Genomic DNA, 21,098 nt, shown 5'->3' on the forward strand with positions numbered 1-21,098 from the left:
TTTAAAGCTGATATCTCAGTGCATACGCGATCTCATAAAGCTCTTATAACACAATGGATATTATGCACAATTCATCTTTCATAAATGTCTACACTTTGTGTGTTGTGATTCGTAAGCACGCAATATTCAGCACTGTTCAAAACTTTTGAGCAGTGAGTGAATTCTATCTTAAACACCATTGATTGGCGATGCGTTCCATAAATCAGCAGATGGCTACATTTTAAAACATTCGATTTTAAATCGAAACTGCCTATTCTTGCGCTTACTAATCATATATGTTGTTCTTGCTGCTTTTGTGCAATAGATGAATAACATTTTTTTTGTTTTTTAGATATTTTATGTTTAGATATTTCTATATTGCGGAAGTCCCGCGAATCATTTTAATTTCCCGCATCCCGCACACACACACACACGAGTCTCTACCCACCCGCACCAGCACGCGCACTTGTCCATCAAGTTTTGTCCCGCGCCGCACTCTGTTGCGTTGGGTCCCGCGGGTTTGCAGGTCTCTATTTGCAAGTGCCGCTCTGCTGCTGGCTGCCGGGTGTCGACAAATCGTTGATGGTAATTTAATGATACCTCGTGCCAAACCCAGACCAATCACTGTTCCATTCACGCCCCCCCTCCCCTTCCCTTCTGTTCTCTGTGTTGTCGTGTGCCTTGTGTGTGATGAAGGTGCTACTGGCAAATGTAATGCAAGTAACTAGCTCGGAAAACTGTAATAATATTACTTTTTTCAGACGAGTAATGCCTTACACTACTAGTTACTGAAAAAAGTAATATTATTACAGTAACGCGTTACACCCAACACTGGCCATGACAGATCGCTGTATTCAACTTAGTTTAAGCAGCATGTGATTCAGTCATCTTTCTGATTACAGAGAGACATTCGCTTAATTAAATTAGGCTGTACTGTTTTTTCATTCCTTCTGATGTTCCTTTACATTTATATTGTGCTATAAACTTGAAATAAAGAGGAAAAACACATTTATAATTTGTATTTCATGATAAAACTGACAGAATTTAAAAGCTAAGCTGTGTTATATTAAAAGCAACAAAGCACTAAATTATTGCGATTACTGGGTGGCTGGCACTCTACAAATAATGAATGGAAGATGTTCAATATTTTTCCAATTATTTACTGTATTATACCGTGAATAAAACAGCTTGTGAATAGTCACTTATATAGCTCAGAAAAGACAACAATATAACTTCTGTTAACGAGTTGGAGTCCACTTCAACCTTTAGAACATTTTTTTTGTTGTTTTTAATTAAATATATGTGATGAATGAAAGGATGGAAATGAAAGGATTTTTTTACGTAGTTGGTGGTGGAATTTTCACAATTTGAACAAATGTCTTATTGTAATCGAAAAGATGATTGATTCACACGAATACAGTGATCTGTCATGTCACATTAAAGAGCTTAGAAAACACATTGCAAGACGCATTGTTTGTTTTTCGCTACCAAATGTACAGATTTGAAAAAGCAGAGACTTTGTTTTATATTAAAAATACCAAAAGCAGAAATCTTATTGCTATTGGGGGGCTGATGCACTACAAATAATGAATGCAATCAAAGACATGAAATATTATTTCCAAGCATACTGTCTCTGCGAGTATAACACATTGTATGATTTACGCTAATAATCCCACATATATTCAAATAAATTCCAATGACCTGGCAACTTCTCCCAGTGCTCTCAATCCGGGCCATTAATTGCTACGATTTAATTCTCTAAACATTTTGACTTTATTCTGTAAAACATTTCAAATTTAATCTCTAAACATTTCGACTTTATTCTTAAAACATTTCGACTTTATTTTTGAAACATTTCGACTTTGTTCTTGTAATTTCGACTTTATTCTCGTAATTTCGACTTTGTTCTTGTAATTTTAACTTTATTCTCGTAATTTCAATTTTATTCTCATAATTTCGATTTTATTCTCGTAATTTCGACTTTATTCTTGAAATATTTAAACTTTATTCTCATAATTTCATCTTTATTCTCAAAAAAATTAGACTTTATTCTCAAAAAATTTCGACTTTATTCTCGTAATTTCGACTTTATTCTCAAAAAATTTCGACTTTATTCTCAGAATATTACGTAATTTTAGATTTGTTTATCTTTTTAACGTGGAACTAAAACATCATTGTACATTTAATCCGTATGAATGTGGGAATGTGCATATGAATGAGTGTGTGTATCAACTTGGGATTCTATTGTATTCTATTCTTACTTAAATTTGTTTTAGATCATTAGATGTGATGTCATAATGCCACTGATAGACTGGACAAAACAGCAGCTGCCTTCGGTTTCAGACTCAGCCATGGAGTTACACTGAATTTTACATTTGAATTTGCCCTTCTCCCAATTATTCAGTTGTAAGGTCAAAACCCTACCTGTTTTCCATGCAGGAAGAACTCCTAATTTCTGCTTTCCGGCGCCGGTGTCTGCGATGAGAGTGGCTCCTTGCCCTGAAGGGTAACCAATAGAGACATACATGTAGGAAATTAGCTATCTCACCTGCATATTATGCTATTTTGTGCTGGGACAGCAACATCAAGATTCAAATTTACATTACATTCCAATTACACCTCTTATCTTATCATGACACAGAGTGATAGATAGAGAGAGAAAGAGAGCAAGCAGTGAGCGAAAGAGTAATTACAATGCCATAAGAAAATACAAAACATGACATAACACCCTAGCAAGAGTCTTTTTGTGCGAATGTCTCTGAAGTGTTATCATTTAATATGGCACATGTAAAACAGTGTTAATTGAGTCTGAAATGGAGACAGTTTAGTCACACGTTCAGTAGTTGAGTGTAGATTCACATGAGATTAACAGGTGATTTCAATTTAAGTTTAAAATTGAATTTAGCTGCCCAACAAACTACACATTATGGAAGACCACACCATGTTTAATAGATTGAGATTAATTAATACACTTTAAACAGCAGTTTTCAGATATAAACATTAATGTATTGTTTTTGAGTACTGTGTTTTTTATAAATACCCTGCCTTCAGTAAGATTTCTAATGCTTTTTTAATGTTTTTTATGCTCATCAAGGAATCATAAAAAATAATCAAAAATCCAGAAAAAAAACAAAAATATTGTTAATTTTTTTTAATGTAAAATAACTGTTTTCTATGTAAATATATTATAAAATGTACTTTATTCCTGTGATGCAAAGCTAAATTTTCAGCAACATTACTCCAGTCTTCAGTGTCACATGATGCTTCAGAAATCACTCTAATATGTTGATTTATTATCAATGTTGAAAACAGTTGTGCTGCTTAAAGGGATGGTTCGGAGTAGATTTGACTTCATTGCTCCACCATGAGTGTTTTAAAAACACGTTTTACCCGAGAACTACTAGTCTCAAAAACTACAAATGGCGACACGTCGACGTCACTTCCCTGGTTTGGGAAAAGCACGTAAAAGTCCACCTACAAGTTGACATGCACACAGATGTAGTAGGAGGACTTTTACGTGCTTTTCCCAAACCAGGGAAGTGACGTCGACTTGTAGTTTTTGAGACTAGTAGTTCTCGGCTAAAACGTGTTTTTAAAACACTCATGGTGGACTTACAAATGTTCCGATGCAGCGTTTTGTGAGTACATAACCTATTTACACTACTGTAGAAGTTTGGTAAGGTTACGTGCACGTTTAGTGGTGCAATTTATGAGATACATCACATGTACCATTCACTGCTGTAGCAAGCCATTCGAAAAACTCTGATATCTCCATAAATGGTCGACTAAGGTAAAAAAAACTTCGGATGGGGTATTTACATGGGCTTCGGAGTGCATAGCAATGAAGTCAAATCTACTCCGAACCATCCCTTTAATATTTTGTTGGAACCTGTGAAACTTTTTTCAGGATTCTTTAATAAATAAAAAGTTAAATAGAACAGAATTTATTTCAAATAGGAATAATTTATATTGTAACAATGTAAACTGCCATTTAAAATTGTGGTCAGTAAATTGTTATTCTTTCTTTTTTTTTGAAAAACAAAAAACAAAAAACTTGTATTTATCAAGGATGTGTAAAATTGATTAAAAAAGTGATAGTAAAGACTTATATTGTTGGAAAATAATTTATTTTAAATAAATGCTGTTCTATTTAACTATTCATCAAAACATCCTAAAAAACATAACAGGTTCCAAAAAAATATTTGCCAGCACAACTGTTGCCAGCATTGATAATAAAAGTAATAAATCAGCATATTAGAATGAAGGATTTATGAAGGATCATGCGACACTGAAGACTAAAGTAATGGCTGATAAAAATTCAGCTTTGCATCACAGGAATAAATTATATTTTAAAATATATTAAAATAGAAAAACATTATTTTAAACTGGAACAATATTTCACAATATTATTTTTTTCCTATATTTTTGATCAAGTAAATGCAGCCTTGATGAGCATAAGAGAATTCTTAAAAAAAAAAAAAAAACATTTAAAATTGTACTGATCTCAAACTTTTTGAATAAGCTGTCAGTATATCATAAAATGTAAAAATAAATAAGTAAAGACAGAAATAAATGAAAGCTTCTGTAAACAGTTTCGGTATAAGTGCAATTCAGTTGCAAAGGACAAAGAATTCAGAGTCCTGGGTCGTGAAGCGAAACCACTAGAGATACACTGATTTAACACACTTAGAAAACCTGAACGTTCTGAGGATCAGAAGCCCAGCGAGGCACTTCTTCTCTGGCTGTGTGTGTAGCAGACTAGCGCCCGTGAAATTGGTTCATGCTTCTGTCTCTCTGGCTGCTTGCCTGCTTCAGTGAGAAGCTGCTCTCAGACTGCACCGGCCCTCCTTCAGTTTGAGAGTCCACACAACAAAAGCAGCCAATAACAGCACTCTCTGAGAGGAGCTGAGGTGCACTACAGTGCGGCTGTCAATACACCGTAATCTAATCTAGAATATGTGACTCTTGTGCATGAGAGGTCGTGCAGGTGCCTCATACTGTAGAATGCATTAAGCTTTTGACACTAAAGGATAAAGCACAGTGGAACTTGAATATAACTCAATAAACTGTCAGTGCTTGAATACTTTCAACTCAAGTGTAAGCTGATGGGTTTTAAATTATTAAGGCACATTTTGAAATCACCAACCTCTTTTTATGCTTTTTGTCCTCCTTTCTTTTACGTCTGGGACTCGAGCCACTGTAAAAATAGGAGGAAAATCTATCGATTAGGTTTAAATTAAAAGTCTCATAGAGAAGAAAATTCACAGATGAAATCACTTTGCTGTTTCTGCTTGAAAATAATAAGATTAAAGAAATTCTGTGTGTAATCTATACGGTTAGTATAGATCCCCATATTCTTACAGTATGTCAATAATTGTGCCTCGTTTTATTTTAGACAAAGTGGATACCTAAACGATACATAACTGAGCTCTCCATTCAATCTGAGTTATGAAAGAGGAACTAAAAGCAATAAACTCTTCTTCCAGGGAGCCATAAACTACTTAAGAGCACTTAACAATAATCATCAGGTATTATCTGTTCTTTGTGAAAATCACTGTGCCCTTTATTCTAGGAAAAAGCACTAACAACTAAGCAAAACATTAAATAAATATCAAAATTACCTGTGCCGTCCCTTCCTTGAGGCAGACCTGGAGGCAGAGAGGAGCTGACTTTAAAGGCAGTCGTGACAAAACAACAATCACACCAGCAAAGTGTACTCAAAGCAAGCCTCTAAACATGATCTGTTGTGAAAATCAATCGCTACCTATGTCGCTTCCTTTTCTTTGAGCTCTTCTTTTTCTTCTTCTTCCTCACAGGTGATGGACTGCAGGAGGGAGATCTGGAAGATCAAAAATGGTCACATGTAGTGAAAACACGTACAACATACTGTTTTATAGTAACGCTGAAAGGAATATTTTGCTCATAGCTGAAAATCTTGGAATGTGTTCCAAAGGCTTTTATATAATTGAATACATTTTCAAATATACAGTTGAGGTCAAAAGTGTACATACACCTTGCAGAATCTGCAAAATGTTAGTAATTTTACCAAAATAAGAGTGATCATACAAAATGCATGTTATTTTTTATTTAGTACTGACCTGAATAAGATATTTCACATACAATATGTTTACATTTAGTGCACAAGAGAAAATAATAGTTGAATTTATAAAAACAACCCTGTTCAAAAGTTTACATACTCCTGATTCATAATACTGTGTTGGTACCTAAATGATCCACAGCTGTGTTTTGTTTTGTTTTGTTTAGTTATAGTTTAGTGATGAATCCCTTTTTTGTCCTAAACAGTTGAACTGCCCGCTGTTCTTCAGAAAAATCCTTCAGGTCCCACAAATTCTTTGTTTTTTGGCATTTTTGTGTATTTCAACAATGTCTGAATGATTTTGAGATCCATCTTTTCATACTGAGCACAATTGAGGGACTCATATGCAACTATTACAGAAGGTTCAATAAGTTGCATTTACCATGATCTTCAAACTCCAAAAGTTTTCACCCCTAGCTCTTAATGCATTGTGTTTCCTTCATCAGCGAGCGTTTGAACCTTCTGTAATAGTTGCATATGAGTCCCTCAGTTGTCCTCAGTGTGAAAAGATGGATCTCAAAATCATACAGTCATTGTTGGAAAGGGTTCAAATACACAAAAATGCTGAAAAACCAAAACATTTGTGGGACTTGAAGGATTTTTCTGAAAAACAGCAGGCAGTTTAACTGTTCAGTTTATCACTAAACAAAAAAACAAACAAACAAAAAAACACAGCTGTGGATCATTCAGGTAACAACATTATTAAGAATCAAGTGTATGTAAACTTTTGAATGAGATTCAGTGAGTGAGAATTTACTGGCACAGAAAACCCAAAAGCAGCAAGAAAACCGAGCATCTAAAATTCAAAGAAATGTAAAAGCCTTTACTTAAAGCGTAACAAGCTGAGAACAGCTGTTCTGTTCAATGGCTATTGTCATTACATTCATCATGTGCTTGGATACTTTATGACACAAACACACTGTTTACTGTTCACTAATGTACTTGTGTTAAAAGCTGTTGTTGGATATTGATTAAATACAGCATGAAATCGTTTTCTCTATCTGAACTACATGACTCAGAATAAAAAATTATTGTTGTCACATGTGATCATTTGTTTTATGGGCTGACCTGTGTCTCCTCCTCTTCCTCTGTGACTTCTTCTTCTTTTTCTTTGCTTTGGGCACTGGCCGAGGGGAAAGATCAGCCTCAAACGAGACGCTGGAAAAGGAAATACAGGAGAGAACACATTTTTCAGAATCTGTTTCTGTTATTTTCATTTTATAGGTCATACAATGACAATTATTCAATAGCGAGAGCTTGATGAATGACCAGTCATTCACTGTAAGCAAAGGTCAGGTTTGAGTTAATTAAACACTGATTGATTTCTAACAGTAAAAATGACAGGAAGTTTCTGGAATGGAAGAAGTAGACAGCTGTACATAAAATTATTTCTAGAGGCAGAGAACTAATATTCTTGGATGTGCTGCATCATATCTACCATTCTACACAACGCAAGCTTATTGAAAAAAACATGCCTGTGGCGGGATTTCAGCAAAACGACATTACACTGTTTCTTGCACACTTCTCGTTACATTTTCAAAGTGAAATATCCAGTGAGTGGCACTAAGAAGTGCGTTCAGTTTAATCTGAAACTGATGAACTGAATCTATCAGTATTTTATGTTGGTTGTTTCATGGCTGTTCAGAAATATAGTGTCTGAAAATAAAATAAAAAAAGGTTAGTGTTCTATAATGTTTGAAAATAATGCACTACATAAACGAAAACCTAAGCGATACCTATGTTAACTAAGTCAAATGTTAGATAATAGATGCATTTGCTGAAGCAGACACTCCATTTTAGCTTGTTTCTACAAGTCTGTGAGCTCTTTTAGCACTTAAGCGCTCCACATCTTAAGGGCAACCCTGTACCAGATGAGCGACCAAGCACGTTTACCATGTTCGAATATACAGTCAAGCCCGAAATTATTCATACCCCTGGCAAATTCTGACTTAAAGTTACTTTTATTCAACCAGCAAGGTTTCTTTGACCGGAAATGACACAGGCTCCTCCCTAAAGATAATAAGACGATGTACAAGAGGCATCATTGTGGAAAAAAATATTTCTCAGCTTTTATTTACATTTGAACAAAAAGTGGCATGTCCAAAATTATTCATACCCTTTGCAAACTGTCACAGTCAATGGGAAAAACCAAGGTTCTATACCATTCCAAATAGTCCAAGTGTAGTAAAAGTGTTCTTTGGTCATAACAAAGTCTTGTGCAAGGAATTACATCTTTATTAAATCAATAATTAGTGTGTTATTGCCAATAAGGTGTTCATTTCAGATGGAAACTGCAGTGTATAGACAGAGATGGGTAGTAATGGATTACATGTAATCTGGATTACATAATCAGATTACAAATTAAAGTACTTTTAATTAGATTAAATTACATTTTAAAATACTCACAATCAGACTACAGTAACTTTAAGAAATATTTCGACATTGCATCAACTACTGATAAACACATTGATTTTTGTTTGAATTATCACTCGGTAGGTTATTTAACCATGTATTTCTATGTCTTTCGAAGGCTTTTGTCTTTCAAACACATTAAAATGCACAAATTCCCAAACTCTTCTGTCATCTGATCCTCTTTCACCTACACTCTTAAAAATTAAGGTTCTTTATTGGCATCGATGGTTCCATGAAGACCCTTGAACATCCATGGAACCTTTCAAATGTAGAAAAGGTTCTTTATAGTTGAAAAAAATTCTTTAGATTATTAAAATGTTCTTCAAAATGTTTATTTTAAGAACGGTTCACTGAAAGGTTCTTTGGGGAACCAAAAATATTTCTTCTATATGGAACCTTTAGTTTTAAGAGTGTAATATAATTATTGTACACCTGAGATTTTAAAATAAATATTTTAATAATTAAGTTTTAATTTAATTTTAATAATTTAAGTTTGCATGTTCACTGGTTCTCTTCTCAGTTAAGCAGATAAAATATCTCATTGGTAGTTAGTTTATGATTTAGTTTAACTCATAAACCCACTGCAGTTCCTTCAGAAACACCAGTTTGGAAAACCTTGATGTAATATACTGTTTAATGCACTTCATATTGTTAATAACAATAAATGGAATATATTTCCTTAAGGTCATTGCACAAGTCCAAAATTTTCGTACATGTTTTTTCGGTTTCTCCTACTTGTCATCCTTTCCTGCGAAAATGCAGAAAATTGAATCGGATCCGATTTTTTTATGACGGATGAAAGTTTCTGAGGCAGTGTGTAAACTAGATTGACATAAAGTGAGGTCGTATTTATTTTTTAACGTGCAAAAATGTCGGACGAAAATTTCGTACTCAGTGTTCAATGGCCTTCACTCTGTATTTTTGTCAATGTGGTACAAAATTATCCTATTTAAATCAAAGTCATAAACCAGTTAGTCAAATGTAATCTAAAAGTAATCAAAACGTAGGTTGATTGTATTTCCTAAAATGTGTACTGTAATGGATTACATTACTAACTACAATTTTTGTCATGTAATTTGTAATCAGTAACGGATTACAATTTGTAAGCAATATACCCAGCTCTGTGTATAGGTATGTTTTTGGAATTTTCCAGAAATCTAGGTAGAGGCACATCTTTCCAATCAACCTATATTGGCAATCTGTCACCCAAAACTTCTAAATTCTTAAGAACAGAAAAGGCCCATGGAAAAATGGAGGTTAAAGAGGAAGGACACATAAAAGACAGAAATAAGGAGACAGAGAAATAGAAAGCTGCATGCTCGGACAGGTAGATGACAGGCAGCTTTTAAAATCAATTTACTTTTAGTACCAACACTTCTGTAACAACAAAGCAGATGATCAGAGAGAATGGACGGCATGTCCTGACTGAGCGGGACATGTGTGCTATTTCAAAAGCACTGAGGTGTCACCTCAAAAGCGTCTTTTAAAGGCAATAACATCGAGGGGAGTGCAAGGAAGGATTTGAAGCTTAACAGAGAGATACCACAGTGCATCTACTACTGAGAGTCTGGATTCCTCAGGAAAGCAATTCAAGTGCAATCATCAACAGGGAGACTATTCTCAGAAAACAGACATTTATATCACACATTTTCAATGTTTACTAAAGCACGGGGTGCAACTGTTATTATTTTGATTGCGGCAATGACACACCACTCTCATTTCATCAGGACGACAGACGATTCAATCAAAAGTGGGCGTGAAACGCTTTACCCAAACCAGCAATATTCCTGATTCAAACCGAAGGGAAGAGGCAAGGCTGAACAGAGTTAAAGGCATTTTTCCAGCTAATTGCAAAGGTTACATTTCCGACCCCCTGAACGAAGGGGATTTATTGAATATAAAGAGCGAAAAGCTGGAATGGGCAAACACTATTCCCGCTGCTCCTATCTTATTTAGCCACATCAAGTAATGTCCTTCCATCACTTTTAATCCTTTGAACCCTCAAAAATCCATTAGATGCTTCAAAATCCCCAATCTGTACCATTCAAACACTGATAAGGCCCGTGGAACGGAACAGCTGACCTCTATAATATTTTCAAAGGCAGATTTTCTGATACTGACCCTATTTTTATCAAAGAGACTCATTTTAGCTCACTATATTAAGCTTAAAATGCTCTGTGACCGAAAGAGCTTGTCTCATACGAATTAGCACAGTGGAGGTAGGAGGGATAAAAGATTGAAAATGTAATGCTATTTCCTTCATAAAGGTACATGTACAGTAAATAGCTCTTTATACTGTACACACACGCATCAAAATATCACAGGCTGTCAGAATGACATGCATCTGACAGGCAGGAATGAAAATATCGCGTGGGAGAAGCTATACAGGATATCCATGACAAATACACACGACTGGTGCAGGTTAAAGGCACGGTGGCAGCGGCAATGAGATTTCCTTCTAGCGGCACATCGCTACAGCGGGATAATAATATTTCATAGACACAGGGGAGTGCTGTCCGTGACAGTCGATGAATTACAGACTGTTGTAGCTTTGGCTTTGCCCAGCCAGTCTGTGATTCAATATGAGCACTGAGAGGAAACCATTTAGATGGATCAAAACACAGAAGGAGAGCCAGGCAGGCTGTGCGGATGTGCTCGCGGGGGAGCGGGCTGCTTACTCGCTCTCTATGGGTGGAAAAGGCTGTTTGGTCTGATATAGGAAGGCAGTTCATCCAGCCATTGCTGCATTAGCAAGTCTGAAACGCATTAGAAGCTGATTAGCAGAAAAGCAAGTGCCATTTCTGCTTAATTAGGAACCTTTGTCTCACATTACACCCTTGACACAAAGGCACACACACACATAGACACATAAACACTATAATAGTCCAGGATTTGTACGGTTAATCTTGGTCCTGCCCTTTCTCTGGCAGAGTAAATGAGATTTGGTTGGTGCAGCAGTTATAGTTATTTTGATACATCAAACGAAATGAAAACAAAAAATGTTGCTTTTGAAACTACCTGTTTTTATTTTTATATTTTATTTTATTTCATCTAACATTTATTTTATTTAAAATAACAAAAAAAGGTCTTTGTTTATAACTATACCCAGCAGACACACATCATTCGACGTTGATATTTGTACAATTAAAATTCTGTGTCAATTCAACATATAACATCCATTTGTCAAATACTGTCAGCTGGCATTGATATTTTGTTAATTGTGATAGTTTTTTGATAGTTTTTAAGTTGTGAAATCAAAATCAAGTATATGTCAAATTGACATCAAATAATTTTCATTTTCAACCAAAATGCATGTGATATACACTTCTTGAGCTTTGATAATAATTAAATGTTACAAAACAAAAACTTATAAAGTTTGATTATTGTCCCAGTTGGGTTTGATTTAAATAAAGATTAAAAAAACTCATCTAAAATCCTTAGTTAATTACAAAAATGTTCTCATAAGGACTGCTGTCAGCTTATGGTGTGTCTCAGATCAGTTATAATTAGGGGTCTCTCAATACATCAGTATTGATAGTATTGATGTTATTTAAAAAAATTAAATACTGATATTGTGTAAATACCACACATATGATAATATGTGACCCTGGACCACTAAAACAGTCCAGTATCATTGTAGCAATAGCCAAAAATACATTGTATGGGTCAAAATTATCGATTTTTTTACTGTTATGCAAAAAATCATTAGGATATTATGTAAAGATAACGTTCCATGAAGATATTTTGTAAGTTTCAAACTGTAAATATATCAAAACTTAATTTTTGATTTGTACTGTGCATTGCTAAGAACTTCATTTGGACAACTTTAAAGGAGATTTTCTCAATATTTAGATTTTTTGCACCCTCAGATTCCTGATTTTCAAATAGCTGTATCTCTGGCCAAATATTGTCCCATCCTAACAAAACTATACATCAATGGAAAGCTTACTTATTCTTACAGATGCTATTTAAATCTCAATTTGAAGTAGTTTTGTGGTCCAGGGTTGATCTAATCTAGCACCAATAACTATCCGGTTGACTCTCCAGCATAGTAGGTGGCAGAATTGTCACCTGTCAAAAAAAAAAAAAAAAAAAAACAAGGCTGCGTGTAGTTACTGCTCCACAAAATCATGTTGTTGGCCAACAAAATTGAGACAATCCACCCACACCTGAAAAAGTTAATTTCATTGGCCAAAAAAAGAGAAAACACAAAATAAATTTAAAGACGAATTTGACCGATTTAGCATTTGCATTCTTTTTTCCCCCAAATTTCTATAGATATTGGAAAAATATAATTACAGGGTTTCTGCAGATATGAACAAGTGAAATTTAAGACTTTTTAAGACCTTTTTAATACCACCTTATATGAAATTTAAGACCGAAACCTGTAATGGAAATAGATATTATATTACATGCATATATGTAATATTTAACGTGTTTAATGTAAAAAGTAAACGCAATTTCATGGCTGTCATAAATTAAATTTATTACTACGATATACAGTGAACTTTTCATATCAGCAGATACTATTCCACACAAAATATCTCCATAAAAGTACCACTAGAAATATCTGATGTAAAAAAAAAAATTCTGAAGCAATATTTTCATCAGTGCTCTATTAGCTTTTACATCTTAAATATGCATATTTGATTTACCTTTATAAAGGCCCTTTTTTTTACTTTTGAAATGTATGCCTTTGAAATTTATTTTATGAATTTATCAATAAATTCTAAATGGCTGTTAGCAGTGAGATTACATAATTTACACTGCAAAATTAAAAGTGAGATTAATGTTTTAAATACATTTATTGATTTATAAATATATACATTAGAAATGTTGGGTGTGGAGGCATACTTTTAAATACACTAAATTACCAGCAGGTGGCGGTAAGTCACTTCATGAGCGAGTTATTTCAACTGATTCGATCAAAACGCTGAATCATAGCAGAACGTTGCTAGGAGAATGCTTCTGCTAATGTTGCATATTGTCTAATATGTAAGTAACTACTTGACTAACTACTTTTTTATTGAGCTAAAATTAATGTAACATTTGTAATTGTGAGAATTTTTAGCAAAAAGCTCACTTGGTATATTACTGAACTATATCATGTTATAAATAAACTATACATTTGAAATTTTTACCTCAGTGTGTTTCTTTAGAGTGCTGTTTCATTCATTTGTTTTAAAGTATGTCACTAATAGACCAGAAATACACTATCCATTATCAATTTCTGTTTACGTTGAATGTATTAAAAAAATATGAATCTTTCTTGCCTTTGGATCCTTCACTAGTTGTTTTTGTCACTTCAGTTTTAATCAGGCGGTTTGTTCGGTCGGGCAAGTAAAAAAAAATAACATTTTAAAAGTATTTCGAAGGCTGGTGGTCAGCTAGCTCGACCTATATTTCTTATTATTATTGAGAACATTATATACAGAAAAAGGTAGTTTGACCTGTATTCTGCTACTGCGATTCTGAAGAAGCAGTAACTTCCACAGAGGGAGAAAAAAATCTAGTTGTTAGCAACTGGCCTTAGCTTGAAAAAAACTGAATATAGGGCTTGGCTAAGTATCACTAAACTTGCACTTCCCCATAGCTAAAAAGTTAAATCCATTTTACTTCTGCGGTACAATCCGAGAGAGACTCGCGACAATAACAGAAAGCTGATTGGCTATTGCATGCTGGTCTCATTTGTAGTTTAAATACCGCTAATTATATTTGGAATAGTGAAATAAAGAACTACAACACCACGGAAACAACAAAAAGAGAATTTAAATGAGCTTTAGAGGTAGCGTTACATGGACATCGGAAAAATAAGACCTGTGTAAAATTATTTAAGACCTAGAACAGCGAATTTAAGACTTTTTAAGGCCTAAAATTTAGATTTTTAAATTTTAGACTTTTTAAGACTTTTTAAGACCCCGCGGAAACCCTGAATTACCGTAATTTTTTTTGGGCAATTATAATCTCTACCTGGTCTCATGACGAAAACGTATCTTTGGGAACCTTTTCGCAAGATGCAAAATACATACCAATAAGTACATATCACTGCAGTTTCCAACAGAAATGAACACTAGAGGCGGTAAAACAGTGTGCACTTGTAATTGTTTAATACACATTTATGATTACAGCTCTATATGTTTCGCTTTCCAAATGTAACAAGCTTGCTTGGTAGCTCATCCAGCACGGAATTAGACTTAAGATGCGGAATCCCGTGATAAACACGACTCACGATGAAAGAGCTGAAAGACGACAGATCGAAAAACAAGCTTAAACAGCATGCTTGAGATGGAGTTTTTACATCACATTCGCTTTAGTTCATACTATCGCGTAGGTATAGGTGTAGTGTGGATGGTATACTATTTTAAAATGTCACAGAGCTTTAGACTTATAGCGTCATTCAACAGACATTTCAAGTCAGAACTGTGGTGACACATACTGTACAAAACCAACGTCACATAAAACATACTATATGTTCGTTCATCTGTTCCAGGGAACAAAACTAACACTCTTTTAGTGCCATCCGATGGACATTTTACATTTAAGTTCTCAGAGGTACATTTTCGTCATGAGACCAGGTAGTGAAAGTTTGATATCAGCTCAAACTAGTTAGATGTAAAACAGAAGTTTTGCTGCATCCATTGACCAATGTGAATTTCACAGAGCCTTTTCTAGTTCTGCCTTTTATTCAGCTTGCTGGTTTGCTCTTCAGCTTTTAAAGTCTTTCTGTCAGTTTCAGTTGACCTTGAATGCGCACAGGTAACGAACACACCCCTAATGGCCACCATCACTTCAGCTGTCAGAAAGAACAGCGCGGAAAGGGTCGTCTTGTGAGTTAGACTGAACACTGACACACTCAGGAGAATAGACAAGGTTAGAGAGTTAAAAGGCTGTCAACATTGATAACTGACATTTCACTGAGGGCTTCAGTCATGTTTACATCACCTTTCTGCTTTGGAAAGACCTATTCTCAAAGCCCAAATACATAGGCTTAAACTTGTTGCAAAAGTTCTGAAAGGAAAACTGTGCAAGCAAACGATCACACAGAGAGCTTTTGACTACTGACATACTCCAAAGGATGTCAAACCTGCAATGCGAAAATGCTGTCAAGACTAATAAAAGACTTTAAACAGAAGGGTCTTCCCAGAAGGACAGAGGGCTTCTATTTAAATGTCACTTCACTGCGACTGAAATTGACACTATACAATGAGACTTTCCACATTTGAGATGTTTCTTTTATTTGGATAAGATAGCATGTCAAATCAACTGTACGTACAGGATATAGGATTCTACAGTTTTAGTGATGGATTTCGGAGGTTTAGCTTGATCTGACTTGATCATTCTTTGATCCTGCATTGTTTAGCTGCTGATGTGTGCTTGATTATAAAATCTCAACCCTCCAAAACATGCCTTTGCATCTGCTGTTCTCCGGCAGAAAACAGAGCATGAACTCACCTAGAGATTAGCATGTTTAAGATAACACTTGAGCTGGCGTCCTCCCTGTTTTACATACTGATGCAGTGCGTTATCACGAACACTTTGAAGGTATCAGTGGAATTACAGCGTTAAGAATCCAATGCTGAATCAATTTCTTTCACCAGCTGGAGTCTGAATTTTAGTAGATGGGAAGGAAGAGGACCCATAAAAGACATCCGTGTTAAAAATTCCAGCAACACCTGAATGTTTACACTGTGGCAAGGAGATAAGAGTGTTTGCGCCTGCCTCTCTTTAAAGTTTGGGGTTTCTAATTCATGCTTATAGAGTGACGATGCGGCTTAGAAGTGGATTCGGTGCTTCATATTTTTATGTGTTTGATCTTCTCTGGGGTCAAAAATAAAATTCACATTTGAATAGATTTATCTATACAAAGGTTCTGTGGCTGAATTGTACACTTTCAACAGCACATGCTGTTTTCAAGCACTTCAAAGGTGGTGGAAAACAGCTATTTTACCTTCAGAGAGTCTACAAATGGTTTCTTTTCTAGAACAGCAGATGAATACTTTATATTGAATGGTTTACTCCTAAGCACTAAAACATCTTTGATGAAGATGTATGAAGCAGAGCTTTAGCAGATACATACCTGCGAGCTCGGCGGTGGCTGTGGCGTTTACGTCCTCTGCGTTTTATGTGTCCATTTTTCTCATGGGTTTTTGCAACCGCATCTTTCGTTTTCGCTTTCTCCTCATCGCCTTTAGGTGCTAGGCTAACTGCTGTCTCCAATCTGGAAGAACAGAATAAGAAAGCATCTTAAGCATCATATAAATACTAAGTCCAGACAAAGTTTGAGCAGTTGAGCAATGAACTTTATTATAGTTCAATAATGAAAATGAAATGCATTGTTCTGAAGACATGAAAAAAGCCGGATATTTTGTTATTCAGCTTGCAAATGCCATCATGTTTGAGGAAGGTGGTTGGGTTCGGCTCTCTGCTGAGAAACATTGAGCATTTTCATGTTTCTCTCCTAGACCTTCATAAATGCAGAGGTCATCTGCTCAGCATTCAAATGAGGTGTCAACAGAGAAGCCTTTATTTACACGCCTCAGTTGAACTGACATTTCTGAAATTATTCGTATCCCAAGGTTGTAAGGCGCATGGTTTGGAAACTCAAGACTCACATGTGCTCGTCTTCCTGTCAGTGGAAGGAAGTAAAAAGAATGATATATGTATCCTTCATGATCTAAAATTAAAAGGAAAAATTTCACACTGAAGTCATTGCCAAAATATATCTTTCATGCTATATAAGAATTCACTGATTGCACCCAACTAGGCTGATCTCTTTTGTCTTCATAGGTATTTTATTTAAAATGTACATATTTTTGCTCATTTTATAGACACTGACATATACAATTGAGGTGAAAAGTTTACATACACCTTGCAGAATCTGCAAAATCTTAATAATTATACCAAAATAGGAGGGATCGTACAGAATACATGTTATTTTCTAATCTCAATAAGATATTTACATGAAAGACGTTTACATATTTTACGTTTAAACAAGAGAAAATAATAGTTGAACTTATAAAAATTACCCCATTCAATAGTTTACATACAGTACACTTGATTCTTGCTACTGTGTTGTTACTTGAATGATCCATAGTGATAGTTGTTCATAAGTCCTTTGTTTGTCCTCAACAGTTAAACTGTCCGCTGTTCTTCAGTAAAATCCTTCAGGTCCCACAAATTCTTTGGTTATCCAGCAGTGTACTTGAATTTATTCCAACTTTTATTTATTCCAATTTTGGGACTCATATGCAATTATTACAGAAGATTCAAACGCTCACAGATTCTCCAGAAGGAAAAAAAACTAGGCATTAAGAGCCAGGGAGTGTAAACTTTTGAACAGAATGAAGATGTGTACATTTTTCTTTTTTTGCCTAAATATATATTTTTTCATTTAGTACTGCCCTTCAGAAGCTACAGAAGATACTTTCATGTTTCTCTGATGTCAAGATAAGTAAAATTTACCCTGATCTTCAAATTCCAAAAGTGTTCACCCCCCTAGCTCTTAATGCATTGTGTTTCCTTCTGAAGCATCAGTGAGCGTTTAAACCTTCTGCAATAAAGTCCCTCAGTTGTCCTCAGTGTGAAAAGATGGATCTCAAAATCATACAGTCATTGTTGGAAAGGGATCAATTACACAAAAATGCTGAAAAAACAAAGTAATTTGTGGGACCCGAAGGATTTTTCTGAAGAACAGAAGTGGGCAGTTTAACTGTTCAGGACTGACAATCACTAAACAAACAAACAAACAAAAAAACACAGATGTGGATCATTAAGGTAACAACACAGTATTAAGAATCAAGTTTATGTAAACTTTTGAACTGGGTCATTTTAATAAATTCAACTATTATTTTCTCTTGTGGACTATATGTAAACATCTTTTATGTGAAATATCTTATTCAGGTCGGTACTAAATAAAAATAACATGCATTTTGTATGATCCCTCTTATTTTGGTAAAATAATTAACATTTAGCAGCAAAGTGTATAAACTTTTGACTTCAATTTTAATAATTCACAATATCAATGTACTGACAACCTCAAAAATGTAACTTTTCAGACATACAACTTGTGGCTTATCGTAAGTATCAAGTGCCCTGTATGGATACAAATACAAACTAATTTGTTAACAGTAAAATTGCTGTTTAACGCTCTGTTGTATTCACAATCAAAACGTGTCCGATTGAAGCAGCACTTGAGCAAAGATAGACCCAGGTGATTCAGCAAAGACCGTGACATGACACTTGAGCCATTCTTTTCCTGTAATTGCCATGTTCCTTACAAACAGTTTGAAAATAAATGCATAAATAAAACTGATTGCTAGAGCTGGGTGAGTAGGCCTGACTTGATCTCCGTGGCATAATTACAGATCCACCTCTGGAGTGTGAGAGTAGTGTGTGTTGCGTGTGGCCTCGTACATTTGTACATGAATTTGTGTGTCTGAGTGCCTGCATGGTGTGTGTGTGTGTCTGATTGTAATGAGAAGTTAATCAGTCTTGCAGATTAAATGCTGATTGCCTCTCTCTCTCAGCAGCAGGAGGAGGCCTGCCCTCTGCCACCTCTGGATAAGAGAGGGCAAAGCACAATCACATTATTAATGTCAACCTTCCGGCACCGCAGCCCTACACGGCCCTCCAATGTGCCAGTACGTGATTGGAAAATACACCGGCCTGCTGGGTATAATAGGGAGAGGATTACAGACTGTGAAACAGTGAAAACATGTAGGTGTGAGGGCAGCTGAATGACCCAAACATCAAAGTGCATGTCTGAGAGAGGTCACAAGTTACTGGCGGACAAGGAAAAATATGTGATTTTAAATTAATCTTAAAAAAATAAAATAAAATAACGAGACAAAATTGTTGAATGAAGGCATTGTTTCTGATTTTTTTGCGCACATAAAGTATTCTCGTACCTTCTTAAAATTAAGGTTGAACCACAGATGTCACATGAACTATTTTACCAATGCCCTTACTACCTTTCTGGGCCTTGAACGTGGTAGTTGTGTTTCTGTCTATGCAGGGTCTAAAAGCTCTTGGATTTCATCAAAAATATGACAAAAGTCTTTTGAGTTTGGAACGTTTGGATGTTTTGTTTTGTGAATCTGAAAAAATAAACCTGGGATACAGCAACACAACCAAGTCTAGCTTAACAAGCAGTAACTGTGGTAATATCACAGCCTTCCGCTGTAATAGAATATTTCTCTTCATTTTCCACGGACTTCTTTAAACCCAGACTCTTTCTTACTGGCCGTCAGCTAGAGAGGCCTGCTGATGAGAGCTTTAAATGAAATTGATTTCCCCCTCACTGAATGACTTTTCTCTGATCGGCTTCAGAATTTATAGAAGAACTTCTCCACAGGGAGTCAGATTTATGGCGCGCTGTTTATATCTGTCTCAAACACGCGCATACACACGCCTGCTTGCATCAGTTTGGGCTTGCTAACTTTCAAAGCTGTCTTGAGTGCTTGTAATCCATTACTCTGGAAAGTACAGACCATTTGAAGGGTCTAAATGGAACTATTCAAAGTTCACAGCAGGGAAAAGCTTTCTAGCAAATAATAAGCTGCAGATTTGAGCATTTACTGTAGACATTTTCTGTTTGTTAGCAGTCATGGAATGGAGACTTCTTTGGTTTAGCTTGATTACAAAAATAACTAAAATTGCTAATCATTAGGGAATATGTTTTCATACATTTTCATCTGAAATGTGTTGCTATGCAGGTTACTATGGTGTTCTGGCTAGTTGCTTTGTGGTCCCAGTAAAAATAGAGTCTGCCAAGCATTTATATTTATTTATATTAAGTGTTTATATTATTGATACAACATTACTTAAGCTGGACAATTTGCAGTATTAATCATGTTTGTAGCACAAACAGTGTGGGATGAAATACAGTTTGAAGTTTAAAACAAAACAAAAGAAAAATATAGAGTTCTAAACTAATTTGCCACATCAAGCAAAAACTGTTTAACGCTGCTGACTACTTTCAAAGATAGATGGGCATGTGGAATATATACACACGTCAATACTGATTCAGTTTTCAATTATTTAGTTTTAGCAGTTTCATTTTTCTAACACTAAAGTATGTCCCTAACGTTTACCTTAGGATTCACCACCAATAAATACAACTTTGGGTATATAAACATTGTTCATATTAAGGGGTTAGTTCACCCAAAAATGAAAATTGTGTCATTAATTATTAACTGGTTTGTTGTTCCAAACCAGTAAGACCTTTGTTCATCTTCAGAACACAAATTAAAAAAATTTAATGAAATCCTAGAGCATTCTGACCCTCCATAAACAGCAAGGGTCCTTCCACGTTCAAGGTCCAGAAAGGTACCAAAAACATTGACAAAATAGTCCATGTGACATCAGTGGTTCAACCGTAATTTTCAAAAGCTATGAGAATAATTTTTGTGTGCACAAAAAAAACACAAATAATGACTTTATTCAACAATTCTTCTCCTCTGCATCACCATAGAGCCATATTGAAGACTCTTAATTTGGAGTATCTTAATTTGTGTTCCGAAGTTGAATGAAGGTCTTACGAGTTTGGAATGATGAACGATGAGAGTCAGTAATTAAAGGAGAAGTTCACTTCCAGAATAAACATTTACAG

The 21,098-nt window shown here is 35.2% G+C and overlaps 1 protein-coding gene across 1 annotated transcript in view; it reads right to left on the reverse strand.

Moving 5' to 3' along the window:
• The window catches only part of srrm4 (serine/arginine repetitive matrix 4), a 68,965-nt gene that overhangs the window by 14,996 nt on the left and 32,871 nt on the right, over positions 1 to 21,098 (reverse strand). The window contains exons 2-7 of the mRNA XM_073841379.1: positions 16,566 to 16,706; positions 7,145 to 7,234; positions 5,744 to 5,818; positions 5,601 to 5,627; positions 5,126 to 5,176; positions 2,404 to 2,478 (exon numbers count right to left, since the gene is read on the reverse strand). Coding sequence (XP_073697480.1) covers positions 2,404 to 2,478; positions 5,126 to 5,176; positions 5,601 to 5,627; positions 5,744 to 5,818; positions 7,145 to 7,234; positions 16,566 to 16,706 — 459 coding nt within the window. The remainder of the gene's footprint in view (positions 1 to 2,403; positions 2,479 to 5,125; positions 5,177 to 5,600; positions 5,628 to 5,743; positions 5,819 to 7,144; positions 7,235 to 16,565; positions 16,707 to 21,098) is intronic.

This window comes from Garra rufa, chromosome 5, assembly GCF_049309525.1.
Source record: "Garra rufa chromosome 5, GarRuf1.0, whole genome shotgun sequence".
Taxonomy (NCBI): Eukaryota; Metazoa; Chordata; class Actinopteri; order Cypriniformes; family Cyprinidae; genus Garra; species Garra rufa.